Source organism: Triturus cristatus, chromosome 2_1 (genome assembly GCF_964204655.1).
Source record: "Triturus cristatus chromosome 2_1, aTriCri1.1, whole genome shotgun sequence".
NCBI classification, from domain to species: Eukaryota; Metazoa; Chordata; class Amphibia; order Caudata; family Salamandridae; genus Triturus; species Triturus cristatus.
Window position 1 is genome coordinate 77018570 of NC_140581.1, and position 20435 is coordinate 77039004.

A 20435-nucleotide genomic window follows, 5' to 3' on the forward strand; every position below is an offset into this window, starting at 1 on the left:
TTGAGGAATGCATTTCTAAATATATTTTTTTGAGAATGTACCCAGTTTATTCACCACTGATCATTCACAACTCTGTATAATCAACCAAATTCTTTTAATTTATTAGAAAACATCTTTTGATAAGGTTTTTTAAATGATGAATTACCTGCTATTTAATTCCCCTAGGTGAGTCCTCATAGTGTACCTATGCACATTTGTGTAACACCTGCCATGGGAAGTCACTGACCTGTGATCACCGTTAGAAGAAAAGAGCAGAGACCCATGGAATCCATGCCTTTGCTTTGTTTCACTCAGCTCCAAGAATCCTGGCTCCTGAAAAACATTAAAAAATGAATGCTGTCTATGAGGTCTAAAGCAATGGAATCTAGGAAGAAATTTAGAGTGCTTGGAAACTACAGTACAGCATTATGAATATTTTGATTTTAGTGCAGCATGCCAAAATTCAGTGACTAGATCATCTGACCTTGAATTTGATAAAAACTAAAGGGGAGTTCTTACTTTCTTTCTGTTAAAGTGCAAATGTTTCTTGCTCATGCACTGCTATGTATCAACGCATGCACACATATTACATCTGTAATATCTCATAGTGATAGTATATTTATAATATAATAATATTTATATATATTTCTCAAGTCTCCATATATACATATATGTTCACTAACAAAACAATGTTATTGAGTTGTTATAGTTAGGTAAAATTTTTAGTTTAAACGTAACATTTTACACTAAAATAAACACTGAAATACATTGGGTACAGATTACTGAAGTAAATATAACTTGCACCCTTGCCATGCACATAGTCGTCATCATTTCAAATGTTAACAAAGATATTATCTATGATGTCACAGAACATATCATGAGTGATATAATATTTCAGGTCATAAGTAGAGCACAGTTAAGGCATGGTAAAGCCCTGCATCCAAACACCATGCAGGCAGCCAACCCCTCCCCACCCGTCATGCACGGCTGTGTTTGGTAATGGGGGCCACAACAGTTCCCTTCATTTTGCTGCCGGTCAATCAGAGAGCAAGATCCTGTGGGACTTGCAGAAGCTTCTTGCTCCTGTGATACTAGCTGGAAAATAAGCCCCCTCAGTCAATCAGATAGCTTTTTTGTTTGAAATTGCGTACCCCCACAAGAATCTTGCAAACATAATCGTTTAGATAACTATCTATACATTTGTAACCTTAATTGCGCAAAAACTATAGAATTGATTTGCAACAAATCATGCTTTCTGGGTAAAAAGATCTAGCTTACAGCCAATTGTGATGTAATCCTGTTCAGACATTTTAGCTGTGGCAGAATCTAAAATTCCCTATGGAAATTGCATTTGGAAATTGTGTTTTGGGACCCCACTTTCCTTGATTTCTGCTTGACAGATCACTCCGAAACTTTCAAGGAAGGAGCCGAGGTGAATTAATCTTTTTAAGAAAGTTTCATGAAGATTTGCCAAATGGTGTCAAAATCATTAGCAAACAAAAAAAATAATTTCCGATAGTAACCTAGTCATACATATAATTACGCAGTCGCAAACATCACTGTGGAAAAAACATAAATATAAATATACCTGTTAAGTGGATGCGCAGCATGGCAAGGGAATGCACAGGGACACTGTTTCCTTTGCAAAGGGATTTGGAAAGAATACAGGCACTGCAGGAGATTAACATTTTAATTGCATCAAGGCATTTTTATGAGCTTATTCAGCACATGGAAAGTATGTAAAATGAAATGGAAAGTCTGCAGTGTCCCCTCAAATAATGAATTAATATGGAAAACTGAATTGCAGGCATTTTCCTAATGCATTCTGGACATTGAAGTATATCAAGACTACGTAGTGACACTGTAATTTTGAAAGGGCAGATAAAATCCATAGGTTACGCCCCAATAGTCAAGATGGCTTGCCTGTGAACAAGGCTCAACTGGAGCCAAAACGGGTCAGGACTGAACAATTCAAAAGTAAGCTGCCATTCTGCTATATGTCGAATAAAGCACATGTTACCTTTTGAAGTCTGGTGTGCAGCGTTCTTTATTTGTGGATAAGGGAGACAGTGTTGGATACATGTGGGGTGCTCCATCCCCGAACGCCAAGGCTGCCCTCTTGAGGCTGTTGTCTCATTTTCGGAGGAAAGTGTGATGCATGTTTAAGGAATGAGACTTACCTGCCTACAGTACACATCAAAGTCAGAGGTACAGAAACGCTCCAACCTGCTAAATGGATTTGAAGCATGTCAAGGGAATGCTAAGGGACACTGTTTACTTTGCAAAGGGATTTGGAAACAGTACAGGCGCTGCAGGAGATTAACATTTTAATGGCATCAAGACATTTTTATGAGATTAATCAGCGCATGGAAAGTATGTAAAATGAAATGGAAAGTCTGAAGTGCCCCCGCAAATAATGAATTAACATGGAAAACAGAATTGTGCACTTTAAAAAAATAAAATAAAATGCACAGGTACTACTTTCCTAATGCATTCTGGACATTGAAGTATATCAAGACTACGTAGTGACGCTGTAATCTCGAAAGGGCAGATAAAAAACCTTTAGGTATGTCCCAATGGTCAAGATGGCTGTCAAGTACCAAGTCACAAACTGTAGCTTCCACAGGAGCAGATGCGAATTTTCCTCAATCCCCTACTCCACTACAGCGAGCTTAAATGCTCGCTAGCAGTAGTGAGGGGGAAAGGGGATTGGGACGAGAAAGACAGACTGCACTGCTTCGTCATCTTCAGGACTGGACTCTTAGAAATTCTTTGTGTTGAATCCTGCAACAAATTGTAACATGTAACCACAGTAAACACTGCCTCACCTTCCTCAAACACTACAACTTCAAGGTTACCTGTCTTTTCCACAGTGGTTGCAGCTCTCTTAAGTTAGTGTTGATCTATGTGTCTCGATCTATCACTATTCTGTTCTGGTTAGGTGTGTGTGTTCTTGTAGAATCCTGTAACAAAAAATCATATGTAACTCATGTTTTAATTATAATACCTAACCCCTCAACTGTACCTTAGTTACCTGTTTTACACCTGAACCTTGCGTTATCTTTTATCCTCTTAATGTGCCATTCAAAGTAATGTAAGACTTTTTGCAAATAGAAGTGTTCAGAAATGTCTTTCTCTTCTTCTTGTCTTTCAGCTGATAGAATGCCGCTAAGTTGGTAAGTACAATTATATATATTACCTACTGGCGGTCGCCAGTAGGTAGTTATAGTTAGGACCACGTTTCCATAGGAAAACCTCAACATTCTATTTTGAATAACTTTGGCGCCGGTCGACGAATCCTCGCGAATTTCTCAAAATAGGTGGGGCGCTACGCTCCGCTCCTACCCTGAAAGTCTCGGGGGGATCCGTCAAGCGGGGGCTGAGATAAAAGGGGGGTCCCAAAACGCGTTTTTCCCATGCATTTTTCCATAGGACCTTTAGAACGAGCTACAGCCCAAACGGCTGAACAGAATTACTCAAAATTTGGCAGAGAGGTAGTCCCTAGGTCAAGGAAGTGCCTTTTGTAGGTTTGGTGTAAATCTGTTCAGTAGATTCTGAGAAAATAGCCTTTAAATCAATATATATATCTGAGCCAGCTTACGGTACGCTTACCGTACGCTTACGGTAAGCGTACGGTGGCGTGCGCGAGCGCGATTCTGATTGGCTCTTAGATCTTAGTAAACATTCGAATCAGCCGAAACCAGGAAGCGGCGGCCGCCATTTTCTGTTTCACTCTGAAAAAAAAAAGAGTGAAAAGAAGAAAAGGGGGCAATGAGGAGAGTTACAGACCCCCTAACATTTGTAAGGGGGTCAAAGAAGGACAGAAAAGTACAAAAAAAACATTAATTGATTTTTTAAAAAAACACGGGGTACGCTTACGGTAAGCGTACGGTGGCGTGCGCGAGCGCGATTCTGATTGGCTCTTAGATCTTAGTAAACATTCGAATCGGACGAAACCAGGAAGCGGCGGCCGCCATTTTCTGTTTCACTCTGAAAAAAAAAAGAGTGAAAAGAAGAAAAGGGGGCAATGAGGAGAGTTACAGACCCCCTAACATTTGTAAGGGGGTCAAAGAAGGACAGAAAAGTACAAAAAAAACATTAATTGATTTTAAAAAAAATCACGGGGTACGCTTACGGTAAGCGTACGGTAAAAAAAAAAAAAAAAAAAAAAATGAAAATCAGATTTAAGAGTTTAGAAATTAGGGAGCTCTAAAAAGAGCTGTTGTGTTTATGGAGTCATTTTTTTAGTGGTACCTACAAGTAAGTACCGATGCAGAGTCTAAGGTTCAAGAGGAAGACTCTGTTCCCTTCATCATTGAAGTGCACACCATCTCCTCTATAAATGTCTTGCATGTTGTAACGCAAGTTGTTGTGGTAAATGGCACCCATACCATAGTCACGGAGGAAAGCAGAAACAGATTTGTTGACGTGCTTTCTTGCTTTGTCAATCTGTGGACAGAAATGATTGGACCAGTTCCATTTTTGCCTTTGGCATATGTTGGAAAACACAAAGGCAGTTTTAGGGAAAAGTGTAAACAGTTGTGCAAAGGTGTCCTTCATAAGCATTTCCAGACCTACCCCAGTCAAAGTGCCTAGGTCATTGCCACCACAGTGCACTATTATGAGGTCAGGGTGTTGGATTTGAATGAAGGATTTCACCAATGGCATCAATTGGTGCCACTTTAACCCTCTCTGACCAATCCATTTAATGTCTACATTTGGCAAAGCAAGGTCTCTCACCATATCTGTTTTCTCTGCAAACTTTTCACTCCAGAAGACATAGCTGTGCCCTACAATCCACACTGTGAACATCTTCAAAGGAGAACTGGATGCACTCAGGAGGTGTCTTTCAGTAGAATGGCAATATGAAAAGAAAGACAGTTTGGAAATGGAGGCATACATATTTTTTTAAAACAAAAAGAACTGATTGGCTGTTTCATACCATTCCAGAATAAAAACTAGGCTGTATGTGAAAATTAATAGAAACATGTTTTTTATTGGTACAAAAAAATGTGTAACCAAAGAACAGTACTTTGGATTTGCTGTTAGGTTTGAAAAGTCAAGCACTCTTGCTCTGTGGAATTGAAACATTGTGTGTCGAACTTCTGACCTAACTGCACACAGCAGTGTTCCATGAGCTGTTGCTATGGTAGCAGGCAGAAGTCAAGTTGGGGGAAGGGTACTAGGCAGAAGTCAAGTTGGGGGAAGGGTACTGTTGGAAAAGGGTTGGTTTTCAACCAATAGAAATGTGTGATTACATGTGAAAAAAAAGGGGGAAGCACTGAGATTTGAAACTTACATGTATATGTGTGGAAAAATAGAGGGAAAGTTTGCCATTATCTGGTTCTGCTGAGAGGAGAGAGGTGAACACAACAGAGATCCTGGCTCTGATAATCTGCTGTTTGAGTGCCACATTTCTTTCACAACTAACTAATTTAAAAGGTGAGTTTACAGTTTGAGAGGGGATGTATGTGGTAACTTAAGAAATGAATAATAGAAATGGGAATTGTTTTTGTTGTAGTTACATAATGTGTCAGTCTGTAAAAGTGATTTCAAATTGAAAAAAGAGATATACACTTGCCCCCGAAAAAAAAAGAGCAGTAAGTGTGCTTTCAAATTGGCAAAGAAATTTCGTTTTGGCACTAATGTGAAAACATGACTCTGTGTGCATAGAAGAATTATAGGCAGAAATGTATTGCGTCTTGCTCTGGTGATTTCACAGTTGCAGTAGATGGAAAAGAGGAGCGAATTTTTGGGGGAAGAAGCAGAGGTTTAGCACACACCCATGTGCTTGCCATGTATAGTCATGCACAGTAATTAGAAGCGAGTGGGGTTTTCAGGTTTAAGTCTGTAATGCAAATACATTCAGCATCACTAAGGCTGGTTGCCCCTGCTGGAGTGTAGGCAGTCACAGAGAATACACACGGTGGTGGTCTGAAAAAAAAACAGCTTGGACATGTGCATTTAAATAAATTTTAAAAAAAAGGTTTCAGAATGTGTCAGTCTGTAAAAGTGATTTCAAATTGAAAAAAGAGATATACACTTGCCCCCGAAAAAAAAAGAGCAGTAAGTGTGCTTTCAAATTGGCAAAGAAATTTCGTTTTGGCACTAATGTGAAAACATGACTCTGTGTGCATAGAAGAATTATAGGCAGAAATGTATTGCGTCTTGCTCTGGTGATTTCACAGTTGCAGTAGATGGAAAAGAGGAGCGAATTTTTGGGGGAAGAAGCAGAGGTTTAGCACACACCCATGTGCTTGCCATGTATAGTCATGCACAGTAATTAGAAGCGAGTGGGGTTTTCAGGTTTAAGTCTGTAATGCAAATACATTCAGCATCACTAAGGCTGGTTGCCCCTGCTGGAGTGTAGGCAGTCACAGAGAATACACACGGTGGTGGTCTGAAAAAAAAACAGCTTGGACATGTGCATTTAAATAAATTTAAAAAAAAAGGTTTCAGAATGTGTCAGTCTGTAAAAGTGATTTCAAAGTGTAAAAAGAGATTTTCACTTGGCCCGAAAAAAAAAGAGCAGTAAGTGTGCTTTCAAATTGGCAAAGAAATTTCGTTTTGGCACTAATGTGAAAACATGACTCTGTGTGCATAGAAGAATTATAGGCAGAAATGTATTGCGTCTTGCTCTGGTGATTTCACAGTTGCAGTAGATGGAAAAGAGGAGCGAATTTTTGGGGGAAGAAGCAGAGGTTTAGCACACACCCATGTGCTTGCCATGTATAGTCATGCACAGTAATTAGAAGCGAGTGGGGTTTTCAGGTTTAAGTCTGTAATGCAAATACATTCAGCATCACTAAGGCTGGTTGCCCCTGCTGGAGTGTAGGCAGTCACAGAGAATACACACGGTGGTGGTCTGAAAAAAAAACAACTTGGACATGTGCATTTAAATAAATTTTAAAAAAAAGGTTTCAGAATGTGTCAGTCTGTAAAAGTGATTTCAAAGTGTAAAAAGAGATTTTCACTTGGCCCGAAAAAAAAGAGCAGTAAGTGTGCTTTCAAATTGGCAAAGAAATTTCGTTTTGGCACTAATGTGAAAACATGACTCTGTGTGCATAGAGGAATTATAGGCAGAAATGTATTGCGTCTTGCTCTGGTGATTTCACAGTTGCAGTAGATGGAAAAGAGGAGCGAATTTTTGGGGGAAGAAGCAGAGGTTTAGCACACACCCATGTGCTTGCCATGTATAGTCATGCACAGTAATTAGAAGCGAGTGGGGTTTTCAGGTTTAAGTCTGTAATGCAAATACATTCAGCATCACTAAGGCTGGTTGCCCCTGCTGGAGTGTAGGCAGTCACAGAGAATACACACGGTGGTGGTCTGAAAAAAAAACAGCTTGGACATGTGCATTTAAATAAATTTAAAAAAAAAGGTTTCAGAATGTGTCAGTCTGTAAAAGTGATTTCAAAGTGTAAAAAGAGATTTTCACTTGGCCCGAAAAAAAAAGAGCAGTAAGTGTGCTTTCAAATTGGCAAAGAAATTTCGTTTTGGCACTAATGTGAAAACATGACTCTGTGTGCATAGAGGAATTATAGGCAGAAATGTATTGCGTCTTGCTCTGGTGATTTCACAGTTGCAGTAGATGGAAAAGAGGAGCGAATTTTTGGGGGAAGAAGCAGAGGTTTAGCACACACCCATGTGCTTGCCATGTATAGTCATGCACAGTAATTAGAAGCGAGTGGGGTTTTCAGGTTTAAGTCTGTAATGCAAATACATTCAGCATCACTAAGGCTGGTTGCCCCTGCTGGAGTGTAGGCAGTCACAGAGAATACACACGGTGGTGGTCTGAAAAAAAAACAGCTTGGACATGTGCATTTAAATAAATTTAAAAAAAAAGGTTTCAGAATGTGTCAGTCTGTAAAAGTGATTTCAAAGTGTAAAAAGAGATTTTCACTTGGCCCGAAAAAAAAAGAGCAGTAAGTGTGCTTTCAAATTGGCAAAGAAATTTCGTTTTGGCACTAATGTGAAAACATGACTCTGTGTGCATAGAAGAATTATAGGCAGAAATGTATTGCGTCTTGCTCTGGTGATTTCACAGTTGCAGTAGATGGAAAAGAGGAGCGAATTTTTGGGGGAAGAAGCAGAGGTTTAGCACACACCCATGTGCTTGCCATGTATAGTCATGCACAGTAATTAGAAGCGAGTGGGGTTTTCAGGTTTAAGTCTGTAATGCAAATACATTCAGCATCACTAAGGCTGGTTGCCCCTGCTGGAGTGTAGGCAGTCACAGAGAATACACACGGTGGTGGTCTGAAAAAAAAACAGCTTGGACATGTGCATTTAAATAAATTTTAAAAAAAAGGTTTCAGAATGTGTCAGTCTGTAAAAGTGATTTCAAAGTGTAAAAAGAGATTTTCACTTGGCCCGAAAAAAAAAGAGCAGTAAGTGTGCTTTCAAATTGGCAAAGAAATTTCGTTTTGGCACTAATGTGAAAACATGACTCTGTGTGCATAGAAGAATTATAGGCAGAAATGTATTGCGTCTTGCTCTGGTGATTTCACAGTTGCAGTAGATGGAAAAGAGGAGCGAATTTTTGGGGGAAGAAGCAGAGGTTTAGCACACACCCATGTGCTTGCCATGTATAGTCATGCACAGTAATTAGAAGCGAGTGGGGTTTTCAGGTTTAAGTCTGTAATGCAAATACATTCAGCATCACTAAGGCTGGTTGCCCCTGCTGGAGTGTAGGCAGTCACAGAGAATACACACGGTGGTGGTCTGAAAAAAAAACAGCTTGGACATGTGCATTTAAATATATTTAAAAAAAAGGTTTCAGAATGTGTCAGTCTGTAAAAGTGATTTCAAAGTGTAAAAAGAGATTTTCACTTGGCCCGAAAAAAAAAGAGCAGTAAGTGTGCTTTCAAATTGGCAAAGAAATTTCGTTTTGGCACTAATGTGAAAACATGACTCTGTGTGCATAGAAGAATTATAGGCAGAAATGTATTGCGTCTTGCTCTGGTGATTTCACAGTTGCAGTAGATGGAAAAGAGGAGCGAATTTTTGGGGGAAGAAGCAGAGGTTTAGCACACACCCATGTGCTTGCCATGTATAGTCATGCACAGTAATTAGAAGCGAGTGGGGTTTTCAGGTTTAAGTCTGTAATGCAAATACATTCAGCATCACTAAGGCTGGTTGCCCCTGCTGGAGTGTAGGCAGTCACAGAGAATACACACGGTGGTGGTCTGAAAAAAAAACAGCTTGGACATGTGCATTTAAATAAATTTAAAAAAAAAGGTTTCAGAATGTGTCAGTCTGTAAAAGTGATTTCAAAGTGTAAAAAGAGATTTTCACTTGGCCCGAAAAAAAAAGAGCAGTAAGTGTGCTTTCAAATTGGCAAAGAAATTTCGTTTTGGCACTAATGTGAAAACATGACTCTGTGTGCATAGAAGAATTATAGGCAGAAATGTATTGCGTCTTGCTCTGGTGATTTCACAGTTGCAGTAGATGGAAAAGAGGAGCGAATTTTTGGGGGAAGAAGCAGAGGTTTAGCACACACCCATGTGCTTGCCATGTATAGTCATGCACAGTAATTAGAAGCGAGTGGGGTTTTCAGGTTTAAGTCTGTAATGCAAATACATTCAGCATCACTAAGGCTGGTTGCCCCTGCTGGAGTGTAGGCAGTCACAGAGAATACACACGGTGGTGGTCTGAAAAAAAAACAGCTTGGTTTCATAATGTGACAGTTTGTTATACAGATTTTCACTTGCCCAAAAAAAAAGAGGAGTTTGTGTGCATTCAAATTGGCAAAGAAATTTCGTTTTGTGACTATTGTGAAAAGAAATGTAGTAATATATTTAAATACAATAAAGGATTTTTTTTTTAGTTTTTTTGCAGGTATTGCTGAAGAACAGTGAACAAAATTTAAGATGCCTACAAAATCTCGAGTTCAAAAAACGCTAAAAAAAAAACTATATTTGAAGACAACTGGAGGACCAAAGTTAGTAGAAGATGCTGATGTAGGGAAAAAGAAAAAATCTTCTGGTAAGCAAAAAAAACAATTTATAAACAAATTATTCAAAACAAAGAAAAATGTACAAAATGTCTGTTGTCGGAAAAATGTAAAAAAACCTACAGAACAGCAAAAAATTGAGGATTTAGTTAATGCAAATATACCTTCTGCAATTGAAAAGTTTAACATAAACAGAAAAACAGCATTTAAAGAGATACGTAGAAAAATGTTTCAGAGAAGAGTTATGTCCAATTTGATAAAGGATATAAAGAAATATAAGCAAAAGGCTAAATATTACAAGAGAAAAAAAGAAATTGAAGCCATTGCAGCAAAAGCATTAGAATTAAAAAGGAAACTATTCATATTAATTTTGAATAGGATGCGTACATTAGATAAAATGGTTAATGTACTGAAATCACAAAGCAAAAGCAAAAGAGTAGTGAACAGAACAAATTTTTGTAAAGTGTTTTTAGGAAAGTGGATGCATAGCTCAAGTAGTGAACCTTTTTTTAATGAAGAGAGCTATTTTCAAAGTAATAGTTTGCTGCATGCAGTTGACACCAGAGGTCGTTCATACGAAGTAAAAAATGGTTGCATAATGGAGAAGGAGATAATGGTTCCAAGAGATGAGGTACAAGTGATGGCAGATGAGGCAATGGGGAGACGTCCTAAAGCCCCAGTGTACACTTGGAATTGTAGTAGTATTTGCACTGTGCGTCAGGAATCTATTGACAGATTTCGAGAGTTTCTAAGAGAATATAGTAAAAAAAGTGTAAAACAAAAGATTAAGGTGCTTCAAAGTCTGGATCCATGCAGAGTGAGAGAGAATACTGGTTTGCAGGTTCATTCTCTTGCTTGTCTATCTAGAAAAGTGTGCAATAGTGTTTTCCATCATTTTAGGATGCTGGCTGTTCATCATACTGAAATGAGAAAGTTTGTGAGACGGTTGTATTTTGCCAAAAGTCCAGCAATAAAGTTAAATGAATTGAATAGGGCTCTGTTCCGAGGAACGGTATCAGATGTAGAGAAGGTTGTTGATGAAATTCAGTTTTGTTACTTTGGTCCTGAACAAAACAGTGCAGAGAAGGACACAGTAAATGAGGCAGAAGTGGAAGAGAATGTAGAACCTTGTGTAAGTAAGACATTTAATGATCACATAACAAAATTTGCAATAGTCTCTAATGAAAGACCAAATGTTACTTGTATTTGTTGCCGCAGAACTCATTATAGAAAACAAACTAGGAATGTTGATCTCTACAGAAAGAGTGAAAATGAAGATAATTATAAGTGGATGGATTTTGCAACATATATATTTCTTGAAAATTGTTTTGAATTGGGTGAAGATCAGCGTATTTGTAAATACTGCTACAACAAGTTAGAGGAAAATAGAATGCCGACCAGAGCTGTACATAATAATTTAGAATTGGATGCTATTCCTGCTGAACTTTCTGAATTAAATACATATGAGTCTATACTCATTCAATGTGTTCATCCGTTCCAGACCATAGTACGTATGGAGCCCAAAACTGGTAAATTACCTCCTTCAGATTTACTGAGAGGTTTAAAAGGTAGAGTGGTGTATTTGCCCTTGGATTTGAAAAAAAATATGGAAACTATTGATGCGGATACTTTGGAAACTGAACCATTAATTATTCTGGTTAATGGTGTACCTACAAAGAATAAGAAGATTTGGCAGGAGCTGGTAGATGTGCGGAAAGTACAAAGAGCAAATTTGTATTTGAAAAAAAATAACAAATGGTATGAATCAATTTATATAGTAGAAGAAGAAGAAGAAGAAGATTTACAAGGAGATACAGAAACACCAAGTGGACAAATTGAAAAAGTGGACAAGTCAAAGGAAGAAGAAATTTATGAACATTTTAGCATACATCCTCTCCATTCGAAAGAAGTTATGGGAGACAATATTGATCTCTTTCAGATGAAGAAAGCAAAAGGAAATCCCGTGAGTGTATGGGAGGAGAGCTTGGAAGCTCGATGTTTTCCCCAGCTGTTTCCTAAAGGAAAAGGAGGACGATACGATGAACGTCCAGAACAGATTCCAGCTTCAGAGTATCGGACTACAAGACTATATGCTGAAGATCCCAGATTTCGACAAAGTATCCCTTATTTGTTCCATCTTTTATTTGAAAGCGACTTGTCTGCACTGTCTTATGCAGTAAATCACATTTTAAAAAGTGGAGTACATTTACAAAATGTGTCTGCTAAGGATTTTATGGAGAAAGTGCAGCACCGAGATGATCATTTGGAAACACAACTGATCAATCTGATGGCTTGTCAGCGTGGGACAAATGAATATTGGTACCGACGCCATGGTGAACTAAAATGCATGTTACGCAATTTAGGAACACCAACATGGTTCCTTACCCTAAGCTGCGCCGAGTACGCTTGGGATGATTTACTGGATTTTCTACGAGAGGCCAATTCAAACATTGAAAACATCGAATACAAGACAGCAGGAGAACTGTGCTCATTGGATCCGGTTAATGTTTGCAGATATTTCAATCATAGATTTGAGGCTATGATGTCCTTCATCTGCAATAAAAAAAATCCACCCCTTGGAGAAGTAGTGGATTTCTTTTGGAGAAAAGAGTACCAGGCAAGAGGTGCTCCTCATATTCATATGCTGCTGTGGATCAAGGATGCCCCAAAGTTTGGAACAGATACTGATGAAGCAGTGTTATCTTACATTGAAGAATATGCAACATGTGCTATACCTAAAAGCACAGAAGAAAAAAAGTTAAAGGAGCAAGTTCTACGTTTCCAAAGTCATCGGTGTGGAAAATACTGTCGACGGAAATACAAGAGCAAAGAAAAATACTACACTAAATGTCGATTTGGATTTCCTAGACCTGTTCTTACAAATGGAAGAGTCAACAGTTTTATGTCATCTGTGAGACATACTATCACAAGAAAATCACCTAAGAATACCTACAACCTTAAAAGAAAAGAAGAATCAAAAAATATAAATGACTACAACCCAGTCATTTTATCCATGTGGAACGCTAACATGGATATACAGTATGTTGCTGACAATTCCATTGCTGTTGCTCGATATGTAACGTCTTACATTACGAAATCAGAAAAAACAGAATTGAAGGAAATGTGGGAAGAGATTTCTCACGAGAAGACTGTCAGTAAGAAGCTGTACAGTTTCAGTTTGAAGATGTTATCGCATCGAGAAATTGGATCCTACGAATGTTCAGATAGATTATCTTCTGCAAGTCTCTACTCGAAGTCAAGAAGAATAATTTGGGCAAGTTTAGGCCTTGCAGCAATGAGAAATCGGGTACTGAAATCTGTTGGAGAAATTGAATATTTGGCACAGTTCGAACCTGAAAGTACAGATATATTGAAAACAAACATGTTGGACACATATTATCCCAAGAGAAGTCATCATCTGGAGAACATGTGTCTCTATGAAGTGCTGCAGAACTACATTTATTCACGGAAAGCTGCAGAAGACATCAATAATGGAAAATATAAAGTCGTTGGTGAAGAAGGATGTTTGGTGAAGCAAACCAAAGGAAGTTTGATAAATCACCGGAAGCTGAGTTGCGACACTACCGACAAGAAAGAATTTTACTACTTGGCTCTTTTACAGTTGTTTAAACCATGGCGTTCAGAGGATGAACTACTGGGAGAATTCCAGAGCTATGAAGATTCTTTTAATGCTTGCAAAGACAGCATACAATGCAGTACATTCTCAACTTATCTGCAAATGTTAAATGAAGAAATTGAACAGGAAACTACAATTGCAGCAGAAATAGCTAGAGACAGTTCTCAGGACAGCCAAAGTTCAGGAACATACAGTCAAGATCCCCTAGGACAACCAATCGTTGAAAATGAAGCATCAATAGCCATGAATGAAGTGGAAACGGCTATGAATCAAGCTCAAGAAGAATTTATAGACTTAGAAAATTTGGAAAGACAACTGAATCAAGAGCAGCAACAAATTTATGAAGAGATCAAAAACAAAATTGATCACGGATTTCTACATGAAAAAAAAGAGTGCTCATGCACATCATTTCATCCAATCAGGATGTATGTAAGCGGACAAGCTGGCACTGGAAAAAGTTTCCTAATTAAAGTCATCAGAAGCTACCTAAAGCAAAAAACGGATTCTACTTTGTCTTGTGTGGTTACTGCTCCAACTGGGTTAGCAGCATATAACATAAAAGGAATCACCTTACATCGTTTGCTAATGTTACCAGTGGAGCATGAGAACAAAATACAATTCAACAAGCTAACTGGAGAAGCATGCTTGGAAGTTTCAAGAGTATTGAAGAAGATGCAAGTTCTCATTATTGATGAGGTGAGCATGGTATCAAACTTAATGCTTGCCTTTGTGCATTTAAGAATGCAGCAAATTTTGAAGACAGACTATGACGTGTTATTTGGTGGAAAACACGTCATAGTTTTTGGGGATCTTTTGCAACTTACTCCGGTTAAAGGACAACCAGTGTTTAATACTGTGACACATGAAGACACGAAGAAGTCATTGGGAAGCATTGGAAATACAAATATTTGGTCCTTCTTTGAGTACAAGGAACTTACAACTAATATGAGGCAAGCAAACGATGAAGAATATGGAAGTATTCTGAAAGATATCAGGATTGGACTACTCACAGAAGTTGGGAAAAAAGCATTACAGAGTCGGCTGTTACATAACTTATTTCCAAATGAAGAAATAGTTGCAGAGAAAATATACAAGAATATTGCAGAAAACAAAAGTGTCATCTGCTTAATGCCAACTCTACGTGAATGCTCAATATTTAATGAGGAGCTTTTGAAATTGGAAAAGGAAGAGATCAGGAAATTGGAAGCAGTGGACAAAATTGAGGATGGAAGAATTACTGTCACAGTAACAGGCAAACTGAAAAATAAATTGGACTCACTAGAGAAGAACATCTCCAAAACAGCAGGATTAGAAAAAAATCTATATGTTTGCATGAACTGTAGAGTGTTTTTAAGGAGAAATTTGGATGTTGAAAAAGGCTTAGTAAATGGAGCGATGGGAAGAGTTGTGGGTTTTATTAATTATCAGAAAAAAGATGGAATTGAATGGTTAAAAATAAAATTTGATCAGATAGAGGAAGTTAAAGACATTTGTCGTTGTTCAGTTCGTTTCATGCTTGTGAAAGACTTATATGTACGTAGGAAGCAGTTTCCGTTTTCACTAGCATATGCTGTAACTATTCACAAGTCTCAAGGATTGACTGTAGATTGTGCATTTGTGAACATTGGATCTAGTGTGTTCAAAGAAGGTATGGCATATGTTGCTTTGTCACGACTCAAAACATTATCAGGTTTATTCATGATAGACTTCGATGACTCAAAAGTTAGTGCTGATACAAACTGTGTAAAGGAGTATAATAGATTAAGAAGAAGCTATGCTCCTCATTTAGGTCAGTATCCTGTGTTGGAGAAACGTGTAGTTTCTCGTAAAAGGAGAAATGAGAATATCTGTAATGAAGATGTAGAGAGGAGGAAAAAAAAGAGGAGTGATGTAATTGCAAGCAGAAAGAATAAGGAAAATGAAGAACAGGTTGTAGGATGTCATTTTGAAAATAGCTCTGGTGTCAACTGCTACGCAAATGTAGTGCTGAATGTTGCATTTTATCTGGAAAGTTTGCAAGAGCAGATAATAATAAATCAGGGAAAAAGATTCTGTTCAGAGCTCAGTCTCCTTTTTCAAAAGCTGAGTAAAGATAAAACTCAAATAGAAAGTGCTACTGATATTAGAAAACTTTTAGATGTATGTTCAGGACGAACACAGTTTTCTCAAAATGAACAGCAAGATGCTCACGAATTTTTGATGTATTTTCTTCAGGTAGTGGAAGAAGAAGGAGTTCCCATTGACATTTTTTTTGGTCTCTCTTATAAATGGGAACATAGTTGTGATAATTGTTATAATATAAGTGGTTCTATTGTTGATAATGAAAGGTTTATTTATTTGACATTGCCAGAGAGTAAAACAGTCACTTTTGCAAACTTAGTTAAAGATGCTAATCATAGCATGAAATGTGGTGAGTGTAATTCTGACATGTTATCAACATTAATTTTAAGGGAATACGGACAGTATGTAATTTTAATGATGCAACGATGTAGAGCTGATGGATCAAAATTGGATACTTTAATAAAGAAGTTTACAGGACAGCAATTATCAATTTCAGGAAAAACTTTTGTAACTGTTGCAATAATTTTCCATGATGGACCTACTGTTACTTCTGGACATTACACAGTTTATCTAAAATGTGAAAAAGGATGGACACTGTGTAATGATTCCCAATTGATTTTCAAACAACGTTTGCCTTTTGATTTAGCAAATTCCTATCTAATCTTCCTGAAACCTAAATTTTAGAGAGACTTGGCAAGATCTGGACAAAATAATTTTACCATTTTACAGGATTACCATTGCAATTTTGTAGAAAAAAGATTTTTAAAATTATCATTTGGCCTAAAGGAAAGATAACCAATTGTAATGTGGACTTTTTAAATTTTTAATGCAATTTTGAAAAACCAATAATTTAGAGCTTATCGGTAACTTCTGCACATTTTAAATTTTGGAATGTTATTGGACTGCCATTGGAAATTTTTTCAAAAATGATTTAAAAAATTACTATTTGGCCATGTGGAAAAGTAAGCAATTCTATTGTGGACTAAATAAATTATTCAAAAAATTTTCGTGTACCAAAATGTTACAGAGAATCGGTGAGATCTGGACAGATTAAACTTTAGAATTTTAATGGTTTTCCCTTGGAAATTTATTCCAGGGAAAGAATAAAAAATACTATTTGGCCTAAAGGAAATAAAATCAGATGTATTTTGGAGTTATTTGAGATATAATATTGTGAATGTACTTCTGAAACAAAAATATCAGACGGTATTTTAAAGAAAAAAGTATTGTTTTTAGATGACATTTTTTTAGACTAATATGCATTTCTGTAATGATAAGTTTAAATGAGAAGAGATTCTGGGCTTTTTTAATACAATCTTTGAGATTGTTAATTTTTTTTGCCCGCTGTAAAATGATGAATGCAATTGCTTTCACAATTTATAGTGAAATGCAATATATTCTGAAAACAGCAAAAATAAGGCAAAAATTATTTTTTGGTAAAAAATGTAAATATGTGTACTGTATTATAAATTGTTATAAAAATATTAATACTTTTTTCTTTTTTTCCAGATCGATATAGAAAATTTTCGAAAACTACAACCATTTTAAAAACTATTTTTTAAAAAAACAAATGAATAAATATTTCTTTGAGTGAGTATGGTAAGTCAATAGTAATAATTGTAGTCTCTCAAAGACCTTGTAATGTGATAAATTATTTTTAGTGTTTTTTTAAAAAAAAAAAAAAAAATTACGCGTACCGTACGCGTACGGTAAAAAAAAAATAAAAAAAGTTTTTAAAAACATGTAAAAAAAAGATGAAAGATAAGGTTGGCTCTTAAAAGAACCGTTGTGTTCATGCAGGGACAGAGGAAAGAAAGATTGGGAATATTAGACAGTACGACAAGTGTGCTGATCTATTTTACTGTTCACCAGGGAAACACTGGTCTCCCTATAAGTAATTAGATCGTGACAAGTGGCGCACCGTACTTCAACCCTCGCAAACCGAGGATTAATTTCCAGAGGGCCAGCAAAAGGAGATTCTCCCCCCACAGATGAAGGGCTCACCTGACCTGCAGAAGAAGGAGTCAGCCCTGCAGATGATGGTCCAGGCTGAGCTGCTGTGGATGTACTGGCTCGTCTTTCTGAAGAGTTACCTCCAAAAAGATGACCATGTGTCCTTCTGTGTACATCCTGGAGGTGCCTCATCATGGTGTGATTCCCAAAGGAATACTTCCTGTCAGGATTACCTCTAGAAAGTACACGCTTACACAGCTTGCAAGTAACTAAGGGTGCATTCACCTTTTGCTGGCCTTCTGGAAAAGTAAAATAATCCCAAACATAAGAAGGCTTTACTTTCCTCGCTCTCTGCCTCAAGACAGTGCTGCTGGTGCTAGCCTCACTCTCAGAAGGGCTCTGCTGTTCTGCCATCGTATCCCAAAGACAAACCAGCTCCTTCTTCCAAGGGATCACAAGCAGAAATGAGGGGAATGGGTGTGGTGTAGGAGAGTTCTAGAACTGAAAGTAGTTTCCACCAATCAAAAGTTGTGTTTCATGATCACATGACCTACCGTACGCTTACGGTACGCTTACGAAGCGCTTACGGCAAAAAGTACGCGTGCGCGTAAAAAAGACACGCGCTTGCGCGCATGCGCATAACAGTCATTTCCCGGCACTTCCGCGTAACGTGCGCGTGTTGCGTAAGCGCGCACGCGTCCCACGCGCAGTACGCGCGGCTACGCAAAGTACGTAACTATGCGCAAGCAGCGTAGATAGATTACGGACGTTGCGTAAACCGTACGCTTACCGTGAGCTTACGGTACGCGTACTATAAAAAAAAAAAAAAAAAAAAAAAAAAAAAAATCTGGAAATAAATTTTACATGTTTATTTTAAAAAATATATAGAAAAAAAATATTTAAGGATTTTAAAAATTTAAGCATAGTCTTTATAAAAGATAAGAAAATTAAATTAAAAATATGTTTGAAAAAAATGAAGAATATAAAAAAAAAATAGCATTTAAAAAACCTTGCAAATTCACTGAAAAAACCATGGGTTTCACACACGTTATAGTTAGGAATTAGCATTTAAAAAACCTTGCAAATTCACTGAAAAAACCATGGGTTTCACACACGTTATAGTTAGGAATTAGCATTTAAAAAACCTTAGAAATTCACTGAAAAAACCATAGGTTTCACACACGTTATAGTTAGGAATTAGCATTTAAAAAACCTTAAAAATTCAGTGAAAAAACCATAGGTTTCACACATGTTATAGTTAGCTGGACATTTTACTCGTAAAAAACCAATGAAATTGCCCCGTTATAGTTAGTTCAGCTAACTATAACTCGCGCGCCCGCAATGCACTGCTGATGACGTCACATATTACATCACTCATGACATGGTCAGTGACATCACTCATGACATCACTGATGACATCTCAAATGACATCACTGATGACCTCACTGATGACATCATCCTTGTGATAGAGTGGCAGACCTCCTCTCACCTTAATATAAGCTTTGATACACACATTCAAAAATAGAGACTAAAAATTTCAAAACAATGGACATACCAATACCAGTTACAACAACCTCTTCAGTAATTCTAAGATCCACATACACATCCACTCATTCACCAACAGTCCTATACAGTCACTCATACATGTACTCACTCATCATATGTACTCATACATCTATACATCCTGTTACACAATGCCACTCATCCATAGAGTTACTCACACACATAGTCACTCATGCTAATAAAGAATAAAACATACATTTACTTGCATATACAGTAATACACACACCACCATACTTACTTCTACGGAAACTTACACATACTTAGTCTTTTAAACAATCACTTATAGAAACACATACTTATTCATACAGGAACTCTTTCAATCTCTCCCTCTCACATATACTCACATATATACACCAATAGTCACATATTGGTGTATATATGTTGAAGACACTATTGAGACAGTCATTCACTCACTAACACACCCATACACACACTCATCCACCCATACAGTCCTGCACACATGCTGTCTTCAACACATACAAACAGTGAGTCACTCATTCATGCATCTATGCACTACGTAATACCCCCCACCGTACCATACAGACACTCAGACTGATACTCAAAAAAACAACTAATAACCTATATAGACACCCATGTAGCTACTCACCAACCCATGCAGCCACTTATACACAAAGTGAGAGATACACTTAATCAGTCAGTTACACAATCAATTTTTCAAAAACAAATCATCCATTTAGACACTTATATACCCATTTATTCTTCCATTGACCTTGAGATATACATATATAAAACATATTTAATTTTCAGAAAAACACACATTCACTGGATGATGTCATCAGTGAGGTCATCAGTGATGTCATTTGAGATGTCATCAGTGATGTCATGAGTGATGTCACTGACCATGTCATGAGTGATGTAATATGTGACGTCATCAGCAGTGCATTGCGGGCGCGCGAGTTATAGTTAGCTGAACTAACTATAACGGGGCAATTTCATTGGTTTTTTACGAGTAAAATGTCCAGCTAACTATAACATGTGTGAAACCTATGGTTTTTTCACTGAATTTTTAAGGTTTTTTAAATGCTAATTCCTAACTATAACGTGTGTGAAACCTATGGTTTTTTCAGTGAATATATATATAATTATATCTACTTGTCCTCTCCTGCTGATTCTGTAGTTGTACTCAGTTCAAATGTAAAAGTATCTTTCCAGTGAAATTCTTTGATAGTAATGTCCTTCAATTAACGGAGGAAACTGCAACTTGTATATCTACACTACAAATTCTACTGTAGACTTCTTGTTCTCTATATCTAAATGCGCAGAGTG

The 20435-nt window shown here is 37.3% G+C and overlaps 1 protein-coding gene across 3 annotated transcripts in view; it reads right to left on the minus strand.

The window, feature by feature from the left end:
• LOC146863774 (uncharacterized) overlaps positions 1-20435 on the minus strand; it is a 142352-nt gene that overhangs the window by 51896 nt on the left and 70021 nt on the right. For all 3 annotated transcript variants that reach the window (XM_085627976.1, XM_085627984.1, XM_085627982.1), the window contains exon 2: positions 227-312. In XM_085627976.1, coding sequence (XP_085484102.1) covers positions 227-272 — 46 coding nt within the window. In that variant the 5' untranslated portion in view covers positions 273-312. The remainder of the gene's footprint in view (positions 1-226; positions 313-20435) is intronic.